The 19788-nt window shown below is 40.6% G+C and overlaps 1 protein-coding gene across 2 annotated transcripts in view; it reads left to right on the top strand.

Moving 5' to 3' along the window:
* The window catches only part of LOC129719466 (GTP-binding protein 1), an 81955-nt gene that overhangs the window by 61490 nt on the left and 677 nt on the right, over positions 1-19788 (top strand). For both annotated transcript variants that reach the window (XM_055670806.1, XM_055670805.1), the window contains exon 6: positions 19536-19754. In XM_055670806.1, the coding sequence (XP_055526781.1) occupies positions 19536-19754 (219 nt within the window). The remainder of the gene's footprint in view (positions 1-19535; positions 19755-19788) is intronic.

The raw sequence follows: 19788 nt of genomic DNA, 5'->3' as shown, positions 1-19788 counted from the left end.
CCGCGTAAAAAAACGCGTAAATTTCGAAACCCGCTTAAACTCCGGAATCCACGTAAAAGAAGCCGCGTATAAACAACCGCGTAAAAAGCGACCTTAGTGTACCATGTTTTTACTTCTAAAATTTTGAAGAGCTTGCCCCCCCCCCCCCTTATTTGAAATTCTGGCTACGCCCATAGATGGCACCATAAATGAAAATCGCACACGACGACAGAAGGATAGGATACCTGTTGTCCTCGTCTATATAGTCACATTCTCCCAAACGGCTGCGAATCCGCATCACATTATTTTTATGAAGACGGTTGCCTGCCATGAGTGTCGCTAGTTCATCCGCGTAAACATCTTGTGTCTGCTTGAAATGAAAGATCTCAGCTTTCAAAAATTCATCTCGAGTTAGTGGTCCGCTTGTCATTTGTTGTTTTTTCTCCTTAAGCGAAACGTGCAAGCGCCGTAATAAATCGTAGACGTTTCCAGGAGGAAAAAAATTGTGCTAACAGAAACCGAGGCTTCCCTTCGGCGTGGTGTAGCATGCTTGAACGGATTTTTCCATAGTTACCGTGCAATTTAAAGATGATCTGGGCCAATCATTTGTGAGCTTCCACAGAAACGGTGGCCCTAGAAACCAACGACTCGTTGGTGAAGATCAAGTTCATTTTTCCATTTGGTGCCATCGTCCACTACGTTATCTTTCGAACCCAACCACCTCCAACCAGTGACATCTGTTGCATCTAGTATCTCACCCATGCGGAACGCTACAAATTCGGGAGTAGTGTTTTTGCTTCTATATATTAAATAATGCGCTATGAGACCTGAAAGATCGCAGAAATTATTAAATAATGCGCTATGAGACCTGAAAGATTTTTTTTTATAAAGTTATGTTTATTTAAACTTGTTATTTACAAATACAGTTCAAGTGTACACTTAAGGTCGTTTGCGTTTATCCCATTATTACTATTCACAATATATTCTATGTAATTCGTGATAAGCTTCAAAATTTTCACTGTTCTAGGTATTCGCGTCATTGTTGGTTTCACTATGTCCATATAGGTTGCTCTTCTCCGACCCGGTAGGCACCTTGCGATCAGCTGCTGTAGTGTCCTCCATGCGTTGGTCACACGCGGACATTCCGCTAACTTGTGTATCTGCGCGGTGTATGGTATACACCAATCGTCGGTGTTCTGTTTTTCCGTTAACAGACAAGAACAGTGTAGACTTTTCTTGAGACGATAGGTTCCGATTCCGCAAGATGTTAGACCAAACTCGGCGCCAATCAGTTGCTGGATCCTCGCGTTCCACTTTCGGTTTCTCAATACTGCTCATAAAGTGACGGTATATGTTGTCAGCGGACATGTTTTGTAAAATTTGCGATGGTAATTGAGTGACATGCTGCCGTATCGTTGAAGGAGCGTAAATAGCCATCAATGTTCGAAGTAAATCGCGCTTGGTTGGGTTGCTGACTCCTCCTAAAAAAACCATGTTACGGTCTGTTCGAAGTTCATATCGAAACGTGTCTGTGGCGGGGACGGGACACGAGGCATATGGACGCTAGGCATATGGATGTTAGGCATAGTATGCTAGGCATACAGACGCGAGGCATGATGGATGTGAGGCATAATGGATACGAGGCATACTGCCAAAAGGCATAACGGACGCGAGGCCGAATGGACGCGAGGTCGAACGGACGCAAAGTCGAATGGACGCGAAGCTGAATGCGATGTTGTACGATCGCATGATATCAAATTATGTAGCTCAGGTGTTATTATATTCCTAAACAGTTTAAGTTGGGTATAATACTTTTCTTGAAATCATGCGGCGAAGACGCATAATCGAGGGCAAGGAAACGAGGCGGCACTAAGCCGCCGTGGTTTCCGCAGTCCGAGCCGGCCGTCGACCCGCCGTCGGAAGCGGCGGCCTCTCGCACCCAAACGACTGATCTACTGGTTTGCTAGGTCTACTCAAACAGAGTTTTCTTCCCTTAGTTAAGTCCGAACGAGCGGTAGCGAGTAAGGACAGCATTCGCTCGAACAGCGAGTCGGCCGAAGCCCGCGAGTGTATTGCTTTCCAAATGACACTTTGAAGCGAAATACATGTTATTGAATGCTGTGATGATGATGATGACGATAATAACATATTCCGCATCACTTCCCTTTGGCCTTGTGTCCTTTCGGCTTTGTAGCCATTCGGCCTCGCGACCATTCGGCCTCGCGTCCATTCGGCCTCGCGTCCATTCGGCCTCGCGTCCATTCGGCCTCGCGTCCATTCGGCCTCGCGTCCATTCGGCCTCGCGTCCATATGCCTCGTGTCCGTATGCCTGCCGTCCGTATGCCTCGCGTCTGTATGCCTAACGGGGTGTCATCGACTGTGGCAGCGTTCCACCACCTGTCGAGAACCTTTCCCATGGTTGAATCCGAATTCATTTCCAATAATTTTTCATGGTTTGGCGTTTCCCCTAAGCTTGCCAACACTGTTGGTGAGTTAGAAACCCAGTTTCTCATATGGAAACCTCATTTGCGATGAACATATCGAACCATGTTCGCTAGTTTTATAGCTATTTCCTACGTGTCCACACTTGTCAACATATCATCAACATAATGCCTACTGTTAATATATTGAGATTGAACACTGAAAAGATCGGTAGATACCAGGTTCTACTTCCGGTGCTTCGACTCTTCTCAGAAGTGAGCTTACGAATATATCCTTTGCGTTTGTAATCCGCCATCTTCGACCCCAATATTTGCGACAATGCTGGTTCGTGTTGAATCGACATATTAAATAACTATACCTTCACTCAAAATATTTTTCACGTTATAGTTACCGGAAAAGTTATGTAAATATTTTCCACTGTCATTTTCATGTAGATTGTACGTGATTGTCGTTTGAGTTCATCATGAACTGGTGAGATGATTTATCCTGTGAATCTTATTCAGTAGACATATGCATTTCGTGTGAGTTTCACGTAGAATTTAACTACCGGTAAAGTGAAAAGCATTTGATTGTCTGAGAGGTTCTACGTTTTATGATACAACGTATAATTTTCAATTGTGTTTCCCAAATTCTTGAGAGACTAGGAATAGTTTTCAGAAATTATCCAAATATATTGCTTGATAAGTCGCACGGGCATGCAAAATCGCCAATTCGTAAATGAATGAAACGACATACAAAAAGGTAAAATGATATTGCGACATTCGCTGGCGATAATCACTGTTAGCTGCATCTGTTTATGTTCAGGAAATTCCTCGCAATTTTAAACTGAATCTGTGTGAAATCTCGATGCCGGATTCTTATGATTTTTTCAAAAGCTCACTTATTATGAAGTCATCGAAGGATTCCTTTCATGTTCAAAAACAACATCAGACAACAGCTTCGCCATTTTGATTTCTGTGTATTTTCACACGAAGAGTTCACGCGATACTTTATTCTGTTTGACGTTGCCAAGTTGACGTAGATGCTACGTGATAAAACATAGTATGCATGTGATTTTCACGAGGCTGTTATGTTTGTCACATAAATCATGCAAAATGACAGAAAATGAATAAGTACAGGAAATTTCACGTAACAATAACGTGAAAAATATTTTGAGTGTTTCAGTTCTGTCTGATTCCAAAAGTAATTTATTCAGTGTAAGTGTAGTAGTGTGTAAGAGCCACAGAGCGGTTGTTAGGTACACTCAACCAATACCACTTACCAATTAGTGACTTACCAATAAGTGAGCTTTAGAAAAACCATAAGAATCCGACATCGAAATTTCACACGGATTCAGTTCAAATTGCGAGGAATTTCCTGAATATAAACAGTTGCAGCTAACAGTGATTATCGCCAGCGAATGTCGCAATATCATTTTGCCATTTTGTATGTTATTTAATTCATTTACGAATTGGCGATTTTGCATGCTCGTGCGACTTATAGAGCAACATATTTGGATAATTTATGAAAACTTGTCCTAGTCCCACAATTGAAAATTATACGTTGTATAAAACGTAGAACCTATCAGACAATCAAATGCTTTTCACTTTACCGGTAGTTAAATTCTACGTGAAACTCACATGGAATGCATATGTCTACTGAATAAGATTCACAGGATAAATCATCTTACCGGTTCATGATGAACTCAAATGACAATCACGTAAAATCTACATGAAAATGACAATGGAAAATATTCACATAACTTTTCCGGTAATTATAACGCGAAAAATATTTCGAGTGTAAACGTTCATCGTCATATGTCCAGCGTAGTCCGACTTGGTAGCGCCCTGGGAGGGAGAAACGGATACGAAGTTGTGTGAATGTCAAAATGAACCAGAATGAGCTGTCATTGACTGTCAATTTGAACCAAGAAAAAAAAAGGATTTTTTTGCGATGAGTGTTGTTATAACTGAAAGGTATCGCGTTGCTAGAAAAAATATTCATCGCAGACAGTTTTTGAAATCATTGTCGTTTTACAAAATATTTTAGTTTGTTTTTACGTAAAATAATAAATTTCATAAGCTGTAAGTAATAATCATGCTAGCGTTCTTCGATTTTTGAACTTGCGCTTCTCGTGATTTGAGGCTTTGGTTTCAATTTCGAACACATTTTCACGGTCGAACTCAAAACTCTGAAAGTCCTTTTATACAACGGCAAATTGAAAAAAACTCAGACTCGAAAAATAAGTCTGTAAAATTTGCACATTCAGTATTCCTGATGTTACTAAGAACTTCGTTTGAGTCATGCATGCGTTACAGCAAGAAGATAGTTACACGCTATCAGAAAACGACGCATGTGCGTGTTCTCTGTTTTGAGTGTAATATCCATTTCTTTCTCCCAGGTAGCGCCCATTTTGGTAACTCGTGACGTCGTGCAGTTTGCAGTGAACGTTCATGCTCCTTGGAAAGCAGTAGGTTCTGCGGAGCATTAATTCCCATGCTGTCATCGCGAATCCTTTCACCATTTCGTGTAAGTCTCTATCGGATTCATATGAGTGGAAACAGATACTGGAGATATGAGTGACGATCATCGTCTGACGAACATGTTCCATAGATCGGCCACTCAAGACGTATCTTGACCGATACTAGTTCATTCTGTTTTCCTTCACGAGGTATTTATCATCCGCATATTGTTCATTCCAATCAATATTTTGGGTTGAACATTACAATGAGATTCTATCGGCAACCCGTCAAGATGAGAAAATTCTCCCGCCAACTAATAAATGAACAGTGTTTGTGACGGTAGTTTTATTCTTTAATCGTGTAGACATCAGTCAAATTATTTTTTGAGCTTCTATCTTTGGTCAAAGAGATACCTAACGAAACACGCATAGCATCGTTTTCATACCAACAAGTATTTGCCGTCCAGCGTAAACATAGTAGGTGCTTTTCGCCTTTCAAGTTCAGTTCCTTCGCCAAACAATCTTCCATCAGCTTGACAGAGGAGCCACTATCCAAAAACGCATAGGTGTGCAACTTGACTCCGTTTTTATACAATATAACAGGTACATACTGGAATATCACAGCTTCAGTTCCAGCGACAGGGTGTTGAAGAGCTTTGCATTCGTTATGTGAAATCAAACGGGTGTATTGAAGCTGATTTGTCTTTAGCATCATTGTGCATAAGACGATGGTGCTTGTATACAAATCCGTTCTTACAACACGGGTTTTCAGCCTTACACGAACCTCGGTATTTGCCCAGACAACTATGGCTTGCTGAGTGCAGCCCAACTTGCAAGTGGGTGCAATAATGTTGAAAACACACACTCATCGCTTCACAAAACTCATTTTGACCTGTTTGAAGATACAAAACTAGTGTCCATCCAGAACAACTTTCGCAACTCCGGCAACTCTGGTCACACGGTATTTGATATTTCCATTTCAAGTAAACACTGGGGAACGAAACAGTGTTGTTTTTAACAAGACACGTGAGGCTGACCGGTGAGATTCTGCTTAGGTGTGAATAAAGAAGAGATAAATGAGCCTGATCGTAGTCTTGATAAAACAAGCATTGCGGTTCTCGATCATATGTTCTCCTGCAGAAACACATACAAGCGTGTAGCCGTCATATATTATGTTGCTTTTTGGTTATTACCTTTTGTGTCTAATGCGCGGTCCTAAGACACAAAAAGTAATAGAATGTTGCTCGAAAGTAACGAAATTTTCCCCGTTTGTTGAGGGTGTAGGAGTCTATGGCGGGGCCATAGGAAAGATCGAGTTGAAAGCTGTACTTTCAATCAAAATTGTAGAAGACTGGATGCGCTCAATGAAGCTGGAGCTAGCGCACCACAAGACGGAGGTGATTGTGATAAAAAACCGCAAACCGAAGCAAAGGACGAAAATTAATGCCGGTGGATTAAAGCTTCAAAGCGGTCTTTGAAACTTTTAGGAGTGATGGTCGAGGACAATCTCCTCTCTGGGAGCCACGTGTATTACTCCTGCAAGAGGGTTTCAACGACCATTGTGGCATTATCACTCTAATAGCTCAGCGTTATACGGCAGCAAGCGCAAATTGCTTGCCAGCGTGACTACATCCATACACAGGGATGTAGCATCAGTTTGGTCTAATGTAGAATGTGCGCGGACGAGGTCATCTATAGAGCGGTCAGTGTGATTGCTTCCCAGATAGTCCAAGCATTACAAGGTACCAATCGACGGGGTGACCATCCAAGTGCCGAAGTAAACTAACTTCTTGCCTCTTGGTAGTTAGCCAAAACTAGAGGGTGCAAAGCAAAGCCTTGGTGCTACATTTCGATTTGGAACTCGACCTTCTGTTTATTATACACAAACTTCGCAGCCAGCTGTTCAGCGTACAGGACAATTGCGGGGCTAGCGCTACGATCCCACTGACACTAACAGTCTCTCGCGAACTGGGATTCGAACATACGACGACTGGCTTGTTAGGCCAGCATCGTACTTCGAGGCCAGCTGTGAGAGGGTGCATCAAGCACAAAATCCGGTTCCCAATACCTAACGGTAGTTCCAGGGTGTATTAGGGTAGCAGCACAGAACAGATATGCAACTTCGAACAAAACTGCTGCAAATCCTAGCCCACGCTTTCGCATTCATTTCTTGCTGTTCTATCCTACATTGATTTTATGCCTTGTTCAGACTACGCCGGACATCACCTGATATCGCCAGATGATATCGGATATCACTTCGAGCGTTCACACTACAGTGAGCTGATATGATTTGACATTTGCTTTGGTCATGAAAAGAGAAGAAAACAATAACAGGTCAAAGCTAAAACAAGACAACAAGAGCAATGGGATTAGGATAGAGATGTCAGCTAGTTGGCTCGCACCAACGCGAACTCCCATATGCAATTGTCAAAACGTGCGGGATGAAAATAGCAAAAATATTTCCTTCCTTTTTTCTCGCATGCAACGCGAAGTTAGAAATTTGTAGGGTTGCGTCAATTGTCTGTTGGCCATGTTGCCAACTGCTTGAATTGTGGTTATTATTGGTTTTCGAACATGATATCCGCGATAGCATGTAGCCGAGGTGATATCCGTTGACAGCTCGATTGTATGGGATATCAGGTAATATGGATGGTGATATGGCCTCGATAGCACGAATCGCCTGATATCAGGTGATATGCGGTGTAGTCATTATATGGAAAACATAAAACTTGATAACACAAAGCCAGAACCAAGTTTTTTGGTTCCATTTGGAGCCCCAAACAATCCTAAATTTATCGGAAGTGTACCGGCGTCAGTCAGATTTCCATCTGAAGTAACCTCTGATACACGTTGTAGACGCTACCTACGCCTAGAATATTGACCTAAATTTATTTGCTTGATACAGTTGAGTGTATAAACTCGTTACGACAGGTTACTTCTGATGGGAATCCTACTGACACCGGTGCATTGGTAATGTTGGCAGAAAACAAAATTTTCTGCATTTAAATCGACATACTCAACTTTGAACAGCTATAGCTCTTTTTAGGGACATCCTAGCTCTTCAGTGTCTTCTGCAAAGTTGTTCGGCACCTAAAATACTATACTTTAACATGATGTAGTGCTTTATTAGTGCATTATTGTGCTTTCTAGAAAGGTAAATGCTAAAAAGTGGGTTTTCTCATATCAATTTTCATACAAATTTGAAATGCAATGCGCCAAGCGGAGACAAAACCAATCGACTCCCGGTAAGTTTAGGGTTGTGTGGGGCCCCGAAAGGAACAAAAAAAACCTGGTTCCGGAAAATCGATCATTTTTCCCCACCCTGATATATATATATATATATATATATATATATATATATATATATATATATATATATATATATATATATATATAAGTCCAGTACGGCGGCCATATGCACGACCAGCAAGTTCCCGGTTCAGGAGGTTGTGTCAACCTCAAATGAAGGATACGTGGTTGCCAAGGTGGACGGAGTGTTCTACTGCAGTTGTTATGCTCCGCCGCGTTGGTCTATCGAAAGGTTCACCCAGATGGTCGATTTGTTATCTATGGAGCTGACGGGACTAACACCCTTAGTAGTGGCGGGCGACTTCAACGCTTGGGCTGTTGAGTGGGGAAGCCGCCGCACGAACCGGAGGGGTCAGATCTTGTTGGAAGCTTTGGCAAAGCTCAACCTAGATCTGGCCAACGTTGGAACCAAGTGTACATTCAGCAGAAATGGTGCGGAGTCGATCATCGACGCGACGTTCTCCAGCCCAGGACTGATCGTGAACTGGAGGGTAGACGATGGCTACACCTATAGTGACCACCAGTCGGTCTGCTATAGCGTAGTCCAGAACGTGAGGCGGCAGGCGACGGGTAGAGCCAATACTCCGACCGTCCGCGGGTGGAAGACATCGCATTTCGATGCCGAGGTATTTGCAGAAGCAATGAGAAGAGAGCGCGAGGGGGGCAGTTGGCTCCGCCCGAGTGCTGACCAATTAGTTGCCACATTATCGCGGGCGTGCGACGCCACCATGCCTAGGACCCGCCAACCTAGGAATGGTAAGTCACCGGTATACTGGTGGACCGACGCGATAGCGGACCTCCGTAGCGCGTGCCTCCGTGCAAGACGGATGTTGCAACGTGCACGTACCGATGCACAGAGGGTAGAGCGCCGTGTAGTATTCGGATCTGCAAGATCGGCGCTTAAAAGTGCGATAGAGGCGAGCAAAAGGGCCTGCTTCGATAGGCTATGCGCGAGCGCCAATACGAATCCGTGGGGCAACGCCTACAGAGTCGTAATGGCGAAGACCAAAGGCGTGTTGGCGCCTGCAGAGCAATCACCAGCGATGCTGGAACGTATCATCGAGGGACTCTTGCCACGACACGAGCCAAATCCTTGGCCTCCGGTTGCTGAGTCTCACGTCCGACGTTCCAGTATCTCAGACACAGACCAGGGATGGTCGGCCAACCTGCCGGGCATCCAATCCGTGAGAGACGGCAGCCGTGCAGAGGTTGTGGAGGAGGTAAGGGTTACGAATGAGGAACTCATCGTGATCGCCAACTCCCTAAAGGTGAGCAAGGCACCGGGACCGGATGGAATCCCGAACTTGGCCATCAGGACGGCCATGAAAGTGGCCCCCGATCTATTTCGAGCAGTCATGCAGAAGTGCCTGGATGACTGCCTCTTTCCGGACAGGTGGAAGCGACAGAGATTGGTGCTGTTGCCGAAGGCTGGGAAACCGCCAGGGGACCCATCGGCATACAGACCTATCTGTCTGCTGGACACTACGGGCAAGGTGCTTGCGAGGATTATCCTTAACAGACTGGTGAAGTACACAGAGGGTGTAAACGGTCTGGCAAGTAACCAGTTCGGCTTCCGGAAAGGTAGATCCACGCTGGATGCTATTCTCTCTGTCACCAAGACGGCAGAGGTAGCACTCCAGCGTAAGAGTTGGGGCATTCGCTATTGCGCAATCGTCACGCTTGACGTGAAGAATGCATTCAATAGCGCCAGTTGGGACTCCATAGCGCTCGCGCTTAGGAGCATCCACGTACCGGTGTCGTTGTACAAGATTTTGGAAAATTATTTCCAGAATCGGGTACTAGTTTACAACACGGAGGAGGGTCAGAAGTGCGTCCCAATCACCGCAGGGGTACCGCAAGGTTCCATCCTGGGCCCGGTGTTGTGGAATGTCATGTATGACGGGGTGTTGAAACTAAAGTTCCCTGTAGGGGTTGTGATCGTCGGTTTCGCAGACGACATCACGCTAGAGGTCTACGGCAAGTCGATCGAAGAGGTCGAGTTGACGGTCGCGCACTGCATATATATATATATATATATATATATATATATATATATATATATATATATATATATATATATATATATATATATATATATATATATATATATATATATATATATTATATATATATATTATATATATATATATATATATATATATATATATATATATATATATATATATATATATATATATATATATATATATATATATATGTATATATATATATATATATATATATATATATATATATATATATATATATATATATATATATATATATATATATATATATATATATATATATATATATATATATATATATATATATATATATATATATATATATTAGGGCGGTTCGATTTGTAGGGGATCAAAAAATCGCTTAGGCACATATGATTTCGGATTCTAGGGATCTGAATAAGATACTTTGCTCAAAAAACCATACCTCTAAAATGAATTCTGATGTCCCTTATACTAACGTGTAGGTACCCAAAAGGTCAAATTTCAAAAAATCCTGTTTTGACCCATTTAGAGTGCCCCAATCGAGTCCAAATGTATGACCGACTCCCACTAACTTTGGAGGGCCAACCCACCCATGCTAGTGTTACCCCCCTGGGACCCCCCTAGGGGGTCTCCCATACAAAAATATCAAAAAATCACCATTTTTGGCACTTTATATGACAAAAATCAGTGAAATGGCTATTATTTTTCCGCACAAATGAAGTTTCTAGGAAAAAAATGTTTTTTTTGTTTTTGGATTTTTGTTTTCTCCTGCTTCGCATAGGATTCGGTCCTGAGTCTTCAGCGCATACATACACAATTACACATATTTCTGAGCCATTCTCATTGCAGATGGCGTTTGCAGTTGGCGTCCTTTTGAACATTAAATCGTATATCACTCTGTTACATCATACGTAATATTTTTATTTCGACCAGTCAGGTGAGCACCGCTGGTATGCTACCACAACGGCTACCACGCACGGACGCTCCGTTTCCACTGTTCCCACGCACACTGTAGAACCAGAGTGAATAAATAGAGTGACGCAGAGTCTGAAACCAGAAAAACCAAACGAACACTGCAAAGTCGGGTGTTTTCGTCAATGAAATAGTCTGCTGGGAGGCAACAAAAATCCATCCACTGTTTCCTAACAATCGGATTCTTCGGGAACCGAAAAAACTCACATTCCTTACTGTTTTTTGTTATTACACAAAACGCACTTCATTTTATCTATCTCTATCAAACTTTATCAAACGAACTTGTTTTAAATTTAAATACAATAACTATCTTTTCACTCTGACAATAACAACACTCCGTTGAAGTCAACTGGAACTTGAGCAAAAAGGGGCTGCCAGAAAAATATTTTGGTGGATACATAAAAAAACCGTGTTGCTGTTTTGACTAAATTTCTCTCTGCGTCACTCTATATATTCACTCTGTGTAGAACTAGTGTAGGTTTCGTATAGGATAGAAACGTCAACATAAATCATTCTACATCGTCCGCCAAAGAGTCAACACCTAAAATAAAAACCTGAAAGTGAAAGTGAAAATTGTTAAAGTCAAAATATATATTTTTTAGTTTACAATGAACCCGCAAGATGAAATAGCAACAACATCATCAGCTATCGAAAACCCAATGAGTCATATACCCAAGCATGATGTTGCTGTTTTTGGTGTGTCTTCTGATTTGAATGATATTAATTTACCAACCGATCTGGATATCTTGAGATATTATTTTTACTTAAGCGAACGTGCAAAAACTGAACAAAAAAAGTTTTCTTATAAACAATTCTCTAATCACGTAACAGATAGGTTGGTTGGAATTTGGGAAAAACTTGGTATGGAAATAATTTCAAAAAAATATGTTGCTGTTAAATTGAATAGATTGGTTGACAAATACCAAGCCGAAATTAAGAAGACGAATAGAGACCTTTTAGTGTTTACCGGTACTCTGAACGAAATTTCTTATATTGGAGCATGTAAATGCGATTTGACGGCAGCTCAATGTAACTGCGGTTTGGTTCCAGAACGCCTGAAAGAGTTTATGCACGATCAACATAAACAGAGAAGACTAACAATTGATTCATTTCTGATGGAAATTGAAGAGCAAGGGACATCGTCATCAATGCCAACAATGCCAACATACGAAGATCCCGATGATACAACATACGTAGACGTACCGATGACGGTTGATGAAGATGTTATGAATAGAAGCACAAGTTCACAATACACAGAAAGATACGATTGTTTTAACTTTGCCTTGATGTGTGACAGATTTGGTGTGTCTGATAGAGTAGCGTCAGCATTGGCAACCAGTCTTTTCAAAGATTTTGAAATGAAAGATCAGCATGGCGAACCTCTCATCATGGATAAATCGAAAGTTCGTAGAGAAAGAGAGAAATGCAGACGAATAGTGCTCCGCAAAAGGTTTGATGATTCCAGTTTAATAGCGTTTTCATTCGACGGCAGAAAAGATGATACTTATACGAGAGAAAAAATTGATGGTAAGTATCATAGTAGGATGGTAAAAGAACCTCACCTTGTTATTTTGAGAGAACCGAATTCTCGATTGATTGCTTACGCAAGACTGGTAGAGGAAAGTGCTGAATACAAAACAAGGTTGTTTATAATTTTGAAAACCAGGCCGCGCTGGTTTATTCGTATGCGAACATCCTGGCCCCTTCAGAAATCACCATTTCTGATGACTATTGGTTGCTGTTCCCGTGATGACAGACGTTGACTGTTGACGTTTCCGCTTCTGCTCGAAGTGGTTATTGTTATCGGCGATCGAACGTGGTTCTTCCAGGGCATCATTTTTGCATTGTTTTTTCTCATTTCAGGTAGTTCAAATGTTGAATATGCATCGGGATGAAATTAGCAACGAAATTGGTAGATGAGATGACTCATTGCTGTTGTTTTGCTTCGGTTTCTGGTCGACTTTCGGTTGGTGTTGGTGATTCATTAGACGGTGCGATTGGCAGCAGGCAAATTTTGCTTACAGGACGAGTGTAATTACCTTGGGCGGTGTGGAGTGTGACCACTCGTATGATTCCATCGGCTCCTGGATGTAATTGATCCTAGCGGTCGGCCAGAGCATTGGTGGCGATCTTTCGTCCATAAGCAGGACCAGTTGACCCGTTTGTAGGTTGATAGGTGGGTCGCACCACTTTGTTCTTGGCTGTAGAGTGGCTAAATATTCCAGATGCCATCGCTTCCATATTATCTGGAATTTCTTTTGAACTAGCTGCCAATTGTTGTATTTTCGGGTAGTTTGCCGTCCCCATAGAGATCAGCGCTGTTTTTATTGAGACTGCTAAGCCGAAACAAAATCAAATTTAGTGTCACAGTCGAATCCCCGTATAAAATTTCAACATGGCACATACTGCACGCACCACTTTCTACACACAGGTCGAACAACAATACGATTATTCGACCGTTCAACTGTTCAAATCATTTGCTAACAACATTTCGAAGCTTGGTAACATGCAAAGCCGGAAAGAATTCCTTCTGCAATGTCGGCGCTCTGGTGTTATACCAACGCACATCGTACAATCTCTACACTGTGTGCACGAATTGCTAGCATCACGCAGCCCATACAGCCGTAAGTTGTCTAGGCAAATCGGACGTTTCCAGAAGTCGCTACTTAATATCGAGATCCAAGACTCGTTCCATCGTATAGATACCCTACGGAAAGAGCTGTTACACACCAAACAACAGATTGTGAGATTGGCAAGGAGCTTCCGCAAGGTCAAAATCAGGAATAGATTTGAGTGCGGAACCAACCAAAAAATGACCAGGAGTAAGGACCTCGTCGTCCGTTGGGTCATCGGTTAGGGGTGTAAGAGGACGTGAATTCAAGCAGCATTCGATCTGCGTCAATAGTGTTTCCAAATCGTCGTGGGCGATTAGAGTAGTGCCGAGAACCCGCACAAAATGCTTCTGAGCGGAGTGGATGGCTGCCTCCCACAGGCCGCCAAAGTGTGAGGCCTTGGGAGGGTTGAAGATCCATCGTATGTTGTTGGCTGCACATTCGATGGCTAGTGCTTGGTGGTGTTGCTTGTCTTTGATTAGGTTGTGCAGCTCGTTAGCTGCACCGATGAAATTTCGTCCGTTGTCCGAGTAGATTGTGTGGCATAGTCCTCTTCGTGCCACAAATCTTCTCAAAGCTTGCAGGAATTTGGCCGAGTTAAGTCGGTAACCAGCTCTAGATGAGCCGCACGGGTAGCGAAGCAGATGAACACTGCAACAAAAGCTTTTTTGGGACCGGCGCGACGGTGGGATGGTTTTAGCAGAATAGGGCCCCAGTAATCTATACCGGTGGTGGAGAACGGTCTGCTTGCTGTGACTCGGGAGGACGGTAATTCCGACATAAATTGCTCCAGCAGTTTGGGACGTGCTTTTACACAGGTAATGCAGTCTCGAACAACGATTTTCGCCAAGTTTCTGGCCCTGTGATCCAGTATCGCAGGCGGAGAACATTCACCAGTAGCTGAGGGGCGGCGTGCAAATGGTTGTGGTGTAGCGAACGAAGCAAAAGAGTGGATAGTGGATGTTTTCCTAGTAAAATAATTTGATGTTTATTATCGTAAGGTTGGGGCGCTTGAGTTAGACGGCCCCCGATTCTCATCAGCTGATCACTGCCAATAAAGGGTTGAAACCAACAAAGTTTGGATTTAGATGTGATTGGTCGTGAGTTTTGCAGTGCAGTTCATTCCTCATTGTACGACTGTTGTTGTACCAGACGAATGACGACGGCTTCGGCTTCTTGTAGCTCTTTTGAGCTAAGGAACGGATGTGCTGGTGATGTAGACAGCTCGGAAGTTGGTTTGTATCTTCGAAAGAAACGGCGACAATATGCAATGATGCGTAGTAGTTTATTGTAGTTCGAATACTTGCTCACTAGCGAATTGATAAATGAAGGTGCGGTGACGGCTGCTGTTGCGTTCACTGGTACCTGGCGTGCTTCAAGAAAAACATCCTCGTTTTGTGTAGATGTCGATTGGTTTGGCCAGAAACAAGGGTCGAGCTGCAACCATGGTGGCCCGTGCCACCACAGGTCGTCGTTCAGAATTTTTTCTGCTTCTGTTCCGCGGGAGATGCAATCACAAAATTGAATGAATTTTTCAACGATAAAAACATATCTCTGGATGCATTGATTGGCATATGCACTGACGGTGAGCCAACAAACACTGGCACACACGGTGGAATTATACGAAGATTCGAATTGCTGCTAAAAAGACCATTGCATTGGTTTGTTTGCCTTCTACACTTCAACGAACTTCCGTTTCGACATTTGTTTGGGGTTTTGAATAAATCATCCACCACTGGACCAACATCAACAACCGGGAAACTAAGCAAGCAAATTGAAAATTCTGAAGCTCTTCCGGTAAGTCATTGCTATCACTCATTTATTATAATTTTGGTGAAATCATAATAAATTTATTTAATTATTATATATTTTTCGGTGAGCGACTTTCAGAGAATTGCGTTGGAAAATATGCCTCCTGTTGCAGAACAGCACGAATATTCCACCGATTCGCAGTACTTATACGACATGGCACATGCAATTTCTAATGGCGTGGTTTCTGTGGATCTGGCTAACATAAAACCAGGGAAAATTGTACATTCTCGCTGGCTCACCAAGGTCGCTAGATTATTACGATTATATGTGACAATGAAAAAACCACCTAAAAATTTAAGAATTCTGGTTGAATTTATAATTAAGGTTTATGTGCCAATCTATTTTAATATCAAGTATTACAGCTCTGTCGTGTACGGTAGTGTATTATTTTTTAAGTACATTACTTGGGCACAATTTCTGGAGCCAAATTTACGCACTGTTGTCAATCATGTAATTAAAAATAATCCATATTTTGCACATTCGGAAAATATCTTGCTATCAATGTTGTTTGATGATAGGAAAGAGGTGCGCGACTCTGCTATCAAAAAAATTTTACGATATCGAGACAATGTTGAAGACCCATCGGAACTTAAAGAATATAAAAAACCAGATATAAACTTCCATTGCTTCGATTACACGAAAATGATCGATTTGACCGATAAAAATAACGTATTTGAACCACCATTCACGCGAATCATTCCGTATGATACATTGATAGCATATTTAAATGAAGATGATTCACCATTTACTGATCCGCATATTCCATTACATATACAAGGAACGGAACAACACGTTCAACTGCTAGCTAGCGTTTCCAAACGAGTAATATCGGAAAATATAGAGGCTGTTATGAAGGCGACATTAGAGAGCCGTGCGAAATTGCCCAGTGTTGAAACCAAAAAAAACTTCAAACAATAATTTTTTAGTTTCTTTCCTATGTTCTGATCGAATAAATTTTTAAAGAGAAAACAAAAATCCAAAAACACTAGCATGGGTGGGTCAGCCCTCCAAAGTTAGTGGGGGTCGGTCATACATTTGGACTCGATTGGGTCACTCTAAATGGGTCAAAACAGGATTTTTTGAAATTTGACCTTTTGGGTACCTACACGTTAGTACAAGGGACATCAGAATTCATTTTAGAGGTATGGTTTCTTGAGAAAAGTATCTTATTTTGATCCCTAAAATCCGAAAATCATATGTGCCTAAGCGATTTTTAAATCGACCCACCCTAATATATATATATATATATATATATATATATATATATATATATATATATATATATATATATATATATATATATATATATATATATATATATATATATATATATATATATATATATATATATATATATATATATATATATATATATATATATATATATATATATATATATATATATATATATTTATATATATATATATATTTGTACGCTTTTTATTTTATTGAATGCTATTAGCTTTCGCAGTTAAGTTAATGTAATTGTAGGAAAATTATTAAACCTACTTGTCAAGTATCTTGTTATTTCGTTTTTGCTTTAACACAGCAGTGTGTGTCAGTGCTCTATTATTAAACAGATATAAGGCGATGTTATTTGTGTGCGAACAATTGTTTTAGTGTGTGATTCTTTTTTTTTTTTTTGATCAAAACGTTTCCACGAAGTAAAAAAATGAAGTAGGGCGTCGAATATTTCGGCAATGGTTTTCTCTCGCAGATTTTGTATCAGAAAGCTGTAGAAAAGCTGCTGAAGAAAACCACTGACGAAGTTGTCGGATATCTATCTCTTCTAGTTTTATTGACATACATTCATTTTAACCCTTTATAAGGCAGTGGCAACTATATTGCCACCAACAAAATTTATTTTTTTCGCTGCACTAGGAATATTGTTTTCGAATTTGGCTTACCCAAAGACTTCTAAGGGTGTTTTAGAACACTTCAGTTTTTTTTTCTAGGACTGCTTGAAGTGTACAATATTGATTTTGAGATCATTTTTATGTGAACAAACCGCGATTTTAGACCGTCTTTAGGAAATTCATTTTTAATTTGGTAAAATCCAACACCAGGTTTTTCACCAGAAATTTACTATTCAGGACCTACTGTGTAAGACTATGCAATTTTTTCGTTAAAATACATGGTGTATTGGACGACAAATTTCAAATTTCTTCCCAAAATTTTTTTTCTGGATACCACTTGAAAAATCCTTTACTTCGATCTTTTCCATGCAAAATAAATGAAGTCCTACTGTTACATTCTAATTACTATGATTTTTCATTCCTTATAATAATAATTTCAAAAAATCAAGCTTACAATGCAGCTGCAAAAATATTGCTTCCAACGTTTTTGGGGTTAACCCGTGAAGACCCAGGACGGAACTTGATTTTTGAAAATGCTCGTTCTCAGCACTGGAACGGCCGATTTGGGGAAAATTGGAGTTTTATTCAAGGGAAATAGTTGCTCTAAGTTTTGGTAAAGGTGCCACCCCTCTGGACCCTCCCCGTTCTTGTGAGACGCAAATATGTCTGTTTTTTTTCTAATTTTTCACACAGATTGAGCAAACACTAGGAATTTTCATACGTATCAATTGCTCCATGTATCAATTCATGTCAGGTAGATGAAATATGTTATGTAAAAGTGAATTTCGGAGTTTCTAAATTATTCCAGTACAAAATCACAAAACTACGTATTTTTATAAAAAATCAAATAAAAAAATCGTTTTTCAAATTTTAAGCTCTACATTTTTGCGGTAAGGTCTCCTGAATTCATATGCGATGAAAAATTTATTTAAGCATGCAAATATTTTGTGAAAATCCAGTTTAAATTCACCAAAGTACGTATTTTCATGGAAACCTGATTTTCTCAGTCTCCCACGGTAGGTTTCAACTTAGCTCTTCAATTTTCAAGCTCTATATTTTCAGAGTGACGTCTTCTGAATCCAAAGATGGTGACAGATTTTTTCTAGCATGCACAGATTCGGAGAAAATCAAGTTTTCATAAGAACTCGTACTTTAGTGAATTCAAACTCGTTTTTCTCTAAACATGTGCATGCTAGAATAAATTTTTCACCATCTTTGGATTCAGAAGACGTTACTCTAAAAATATAGAGCTTGAAAATTGAAGAGCTAAGTTCAAACCTACCGTGGGAGACTGAGAAAATCAGGTTTCCATGAAAATACGTACTTTGGTGAATTTAAACTGGTTTTTCTCAAAATATTTGCATGCTAAAATAAATTTTTCTTCGCGTATGGATTCAGGAGACCTTACCGCAAAAATGTAGAGCTTAAAATTTGAAAAACGATTTTGTTATTTGAATTTTTATAAAAATACGTAGTTTTGTGATTTTGTACTAAAATAATTTAGAAACTCCGAAATTCACTCTTACATACCATATTTCATCTACCTGACATGAATTGATACATGGAGCAATTGATACGTATGAAAATTCCTAGTGTTTGCTCAATCTGTGTGAAAAATTAGAAAAAAACACAGACATATTTGCGTCTCACAAGAACGGGGAGGGCAACTATATTGCCACCAACGTGTGTGCCGTTAACGGGCAGTGGCAACTATATTGCCACCAACATCGTGGCGTGGCGTTAACGGGCAGTGGCAACTATATTGCCACCAATGTTTTTGGAGTTAACGGGCAGTGGCAACTATATTGCCACCAATTTTTTCAATTGATTCAATAGTGAATTTTTTAACAAAGGTACATTTGTGTTGTTGCTTCTGCAAGGAATACGTTTTAATAAATTTTATGTCGATTTCTTGCATAGTTTTTACGGCCTTATAAAAGGTTAACAAAAAAAATCTTTCCATAGAAGAATAGTTAAATTTATGATTTAATATTATTGCTTTTATATAAATAATCGCACATCAATAGTACTTACACAAGAACAAAACAATGTTAGTGCTATTCATTTTTCATTCAACATTTCAATTTTTTTTTTTTATTACTAGGCTTGCTGGGAGTTTGACTGCGAGATACTGGTACTTCATCATCCAACAACCATTTCGAGTAAATATGGTCGTTGGTCAGCGATGGTGCACTGTGGAAGTATTCGACAAACAGCACAAATTCTGCAAATGTCGAAAGAGTGTTTACGAACTGGTGATAAAGCTATTGTTCGTTTTCGTTTTATCAAAAATCCAGAATACATGAAACCAGGGCAACGCATGGTATGTAAACTCAAAAAAAAAAAACCTACACAGG

The sequence above is a fragment of the Wyeomyia smithii genome, chromosome 2, assembly GCF_029784165.1.
Source record: "Wyeomyia smithii strain HCP4-BCI-WySm-NY-G18 chromosome 2, ASM2978416v1, whole genome shotgun sequence".
NCBI lineage: Eukaryota > Metazoa > Arthropoda > Insecta > Diptera > Culicidae > Wyeomyia > Wyeomyia smithii.
This window is presented reverse-complemented; position numbering and strand designations above follow the sequence as displayed.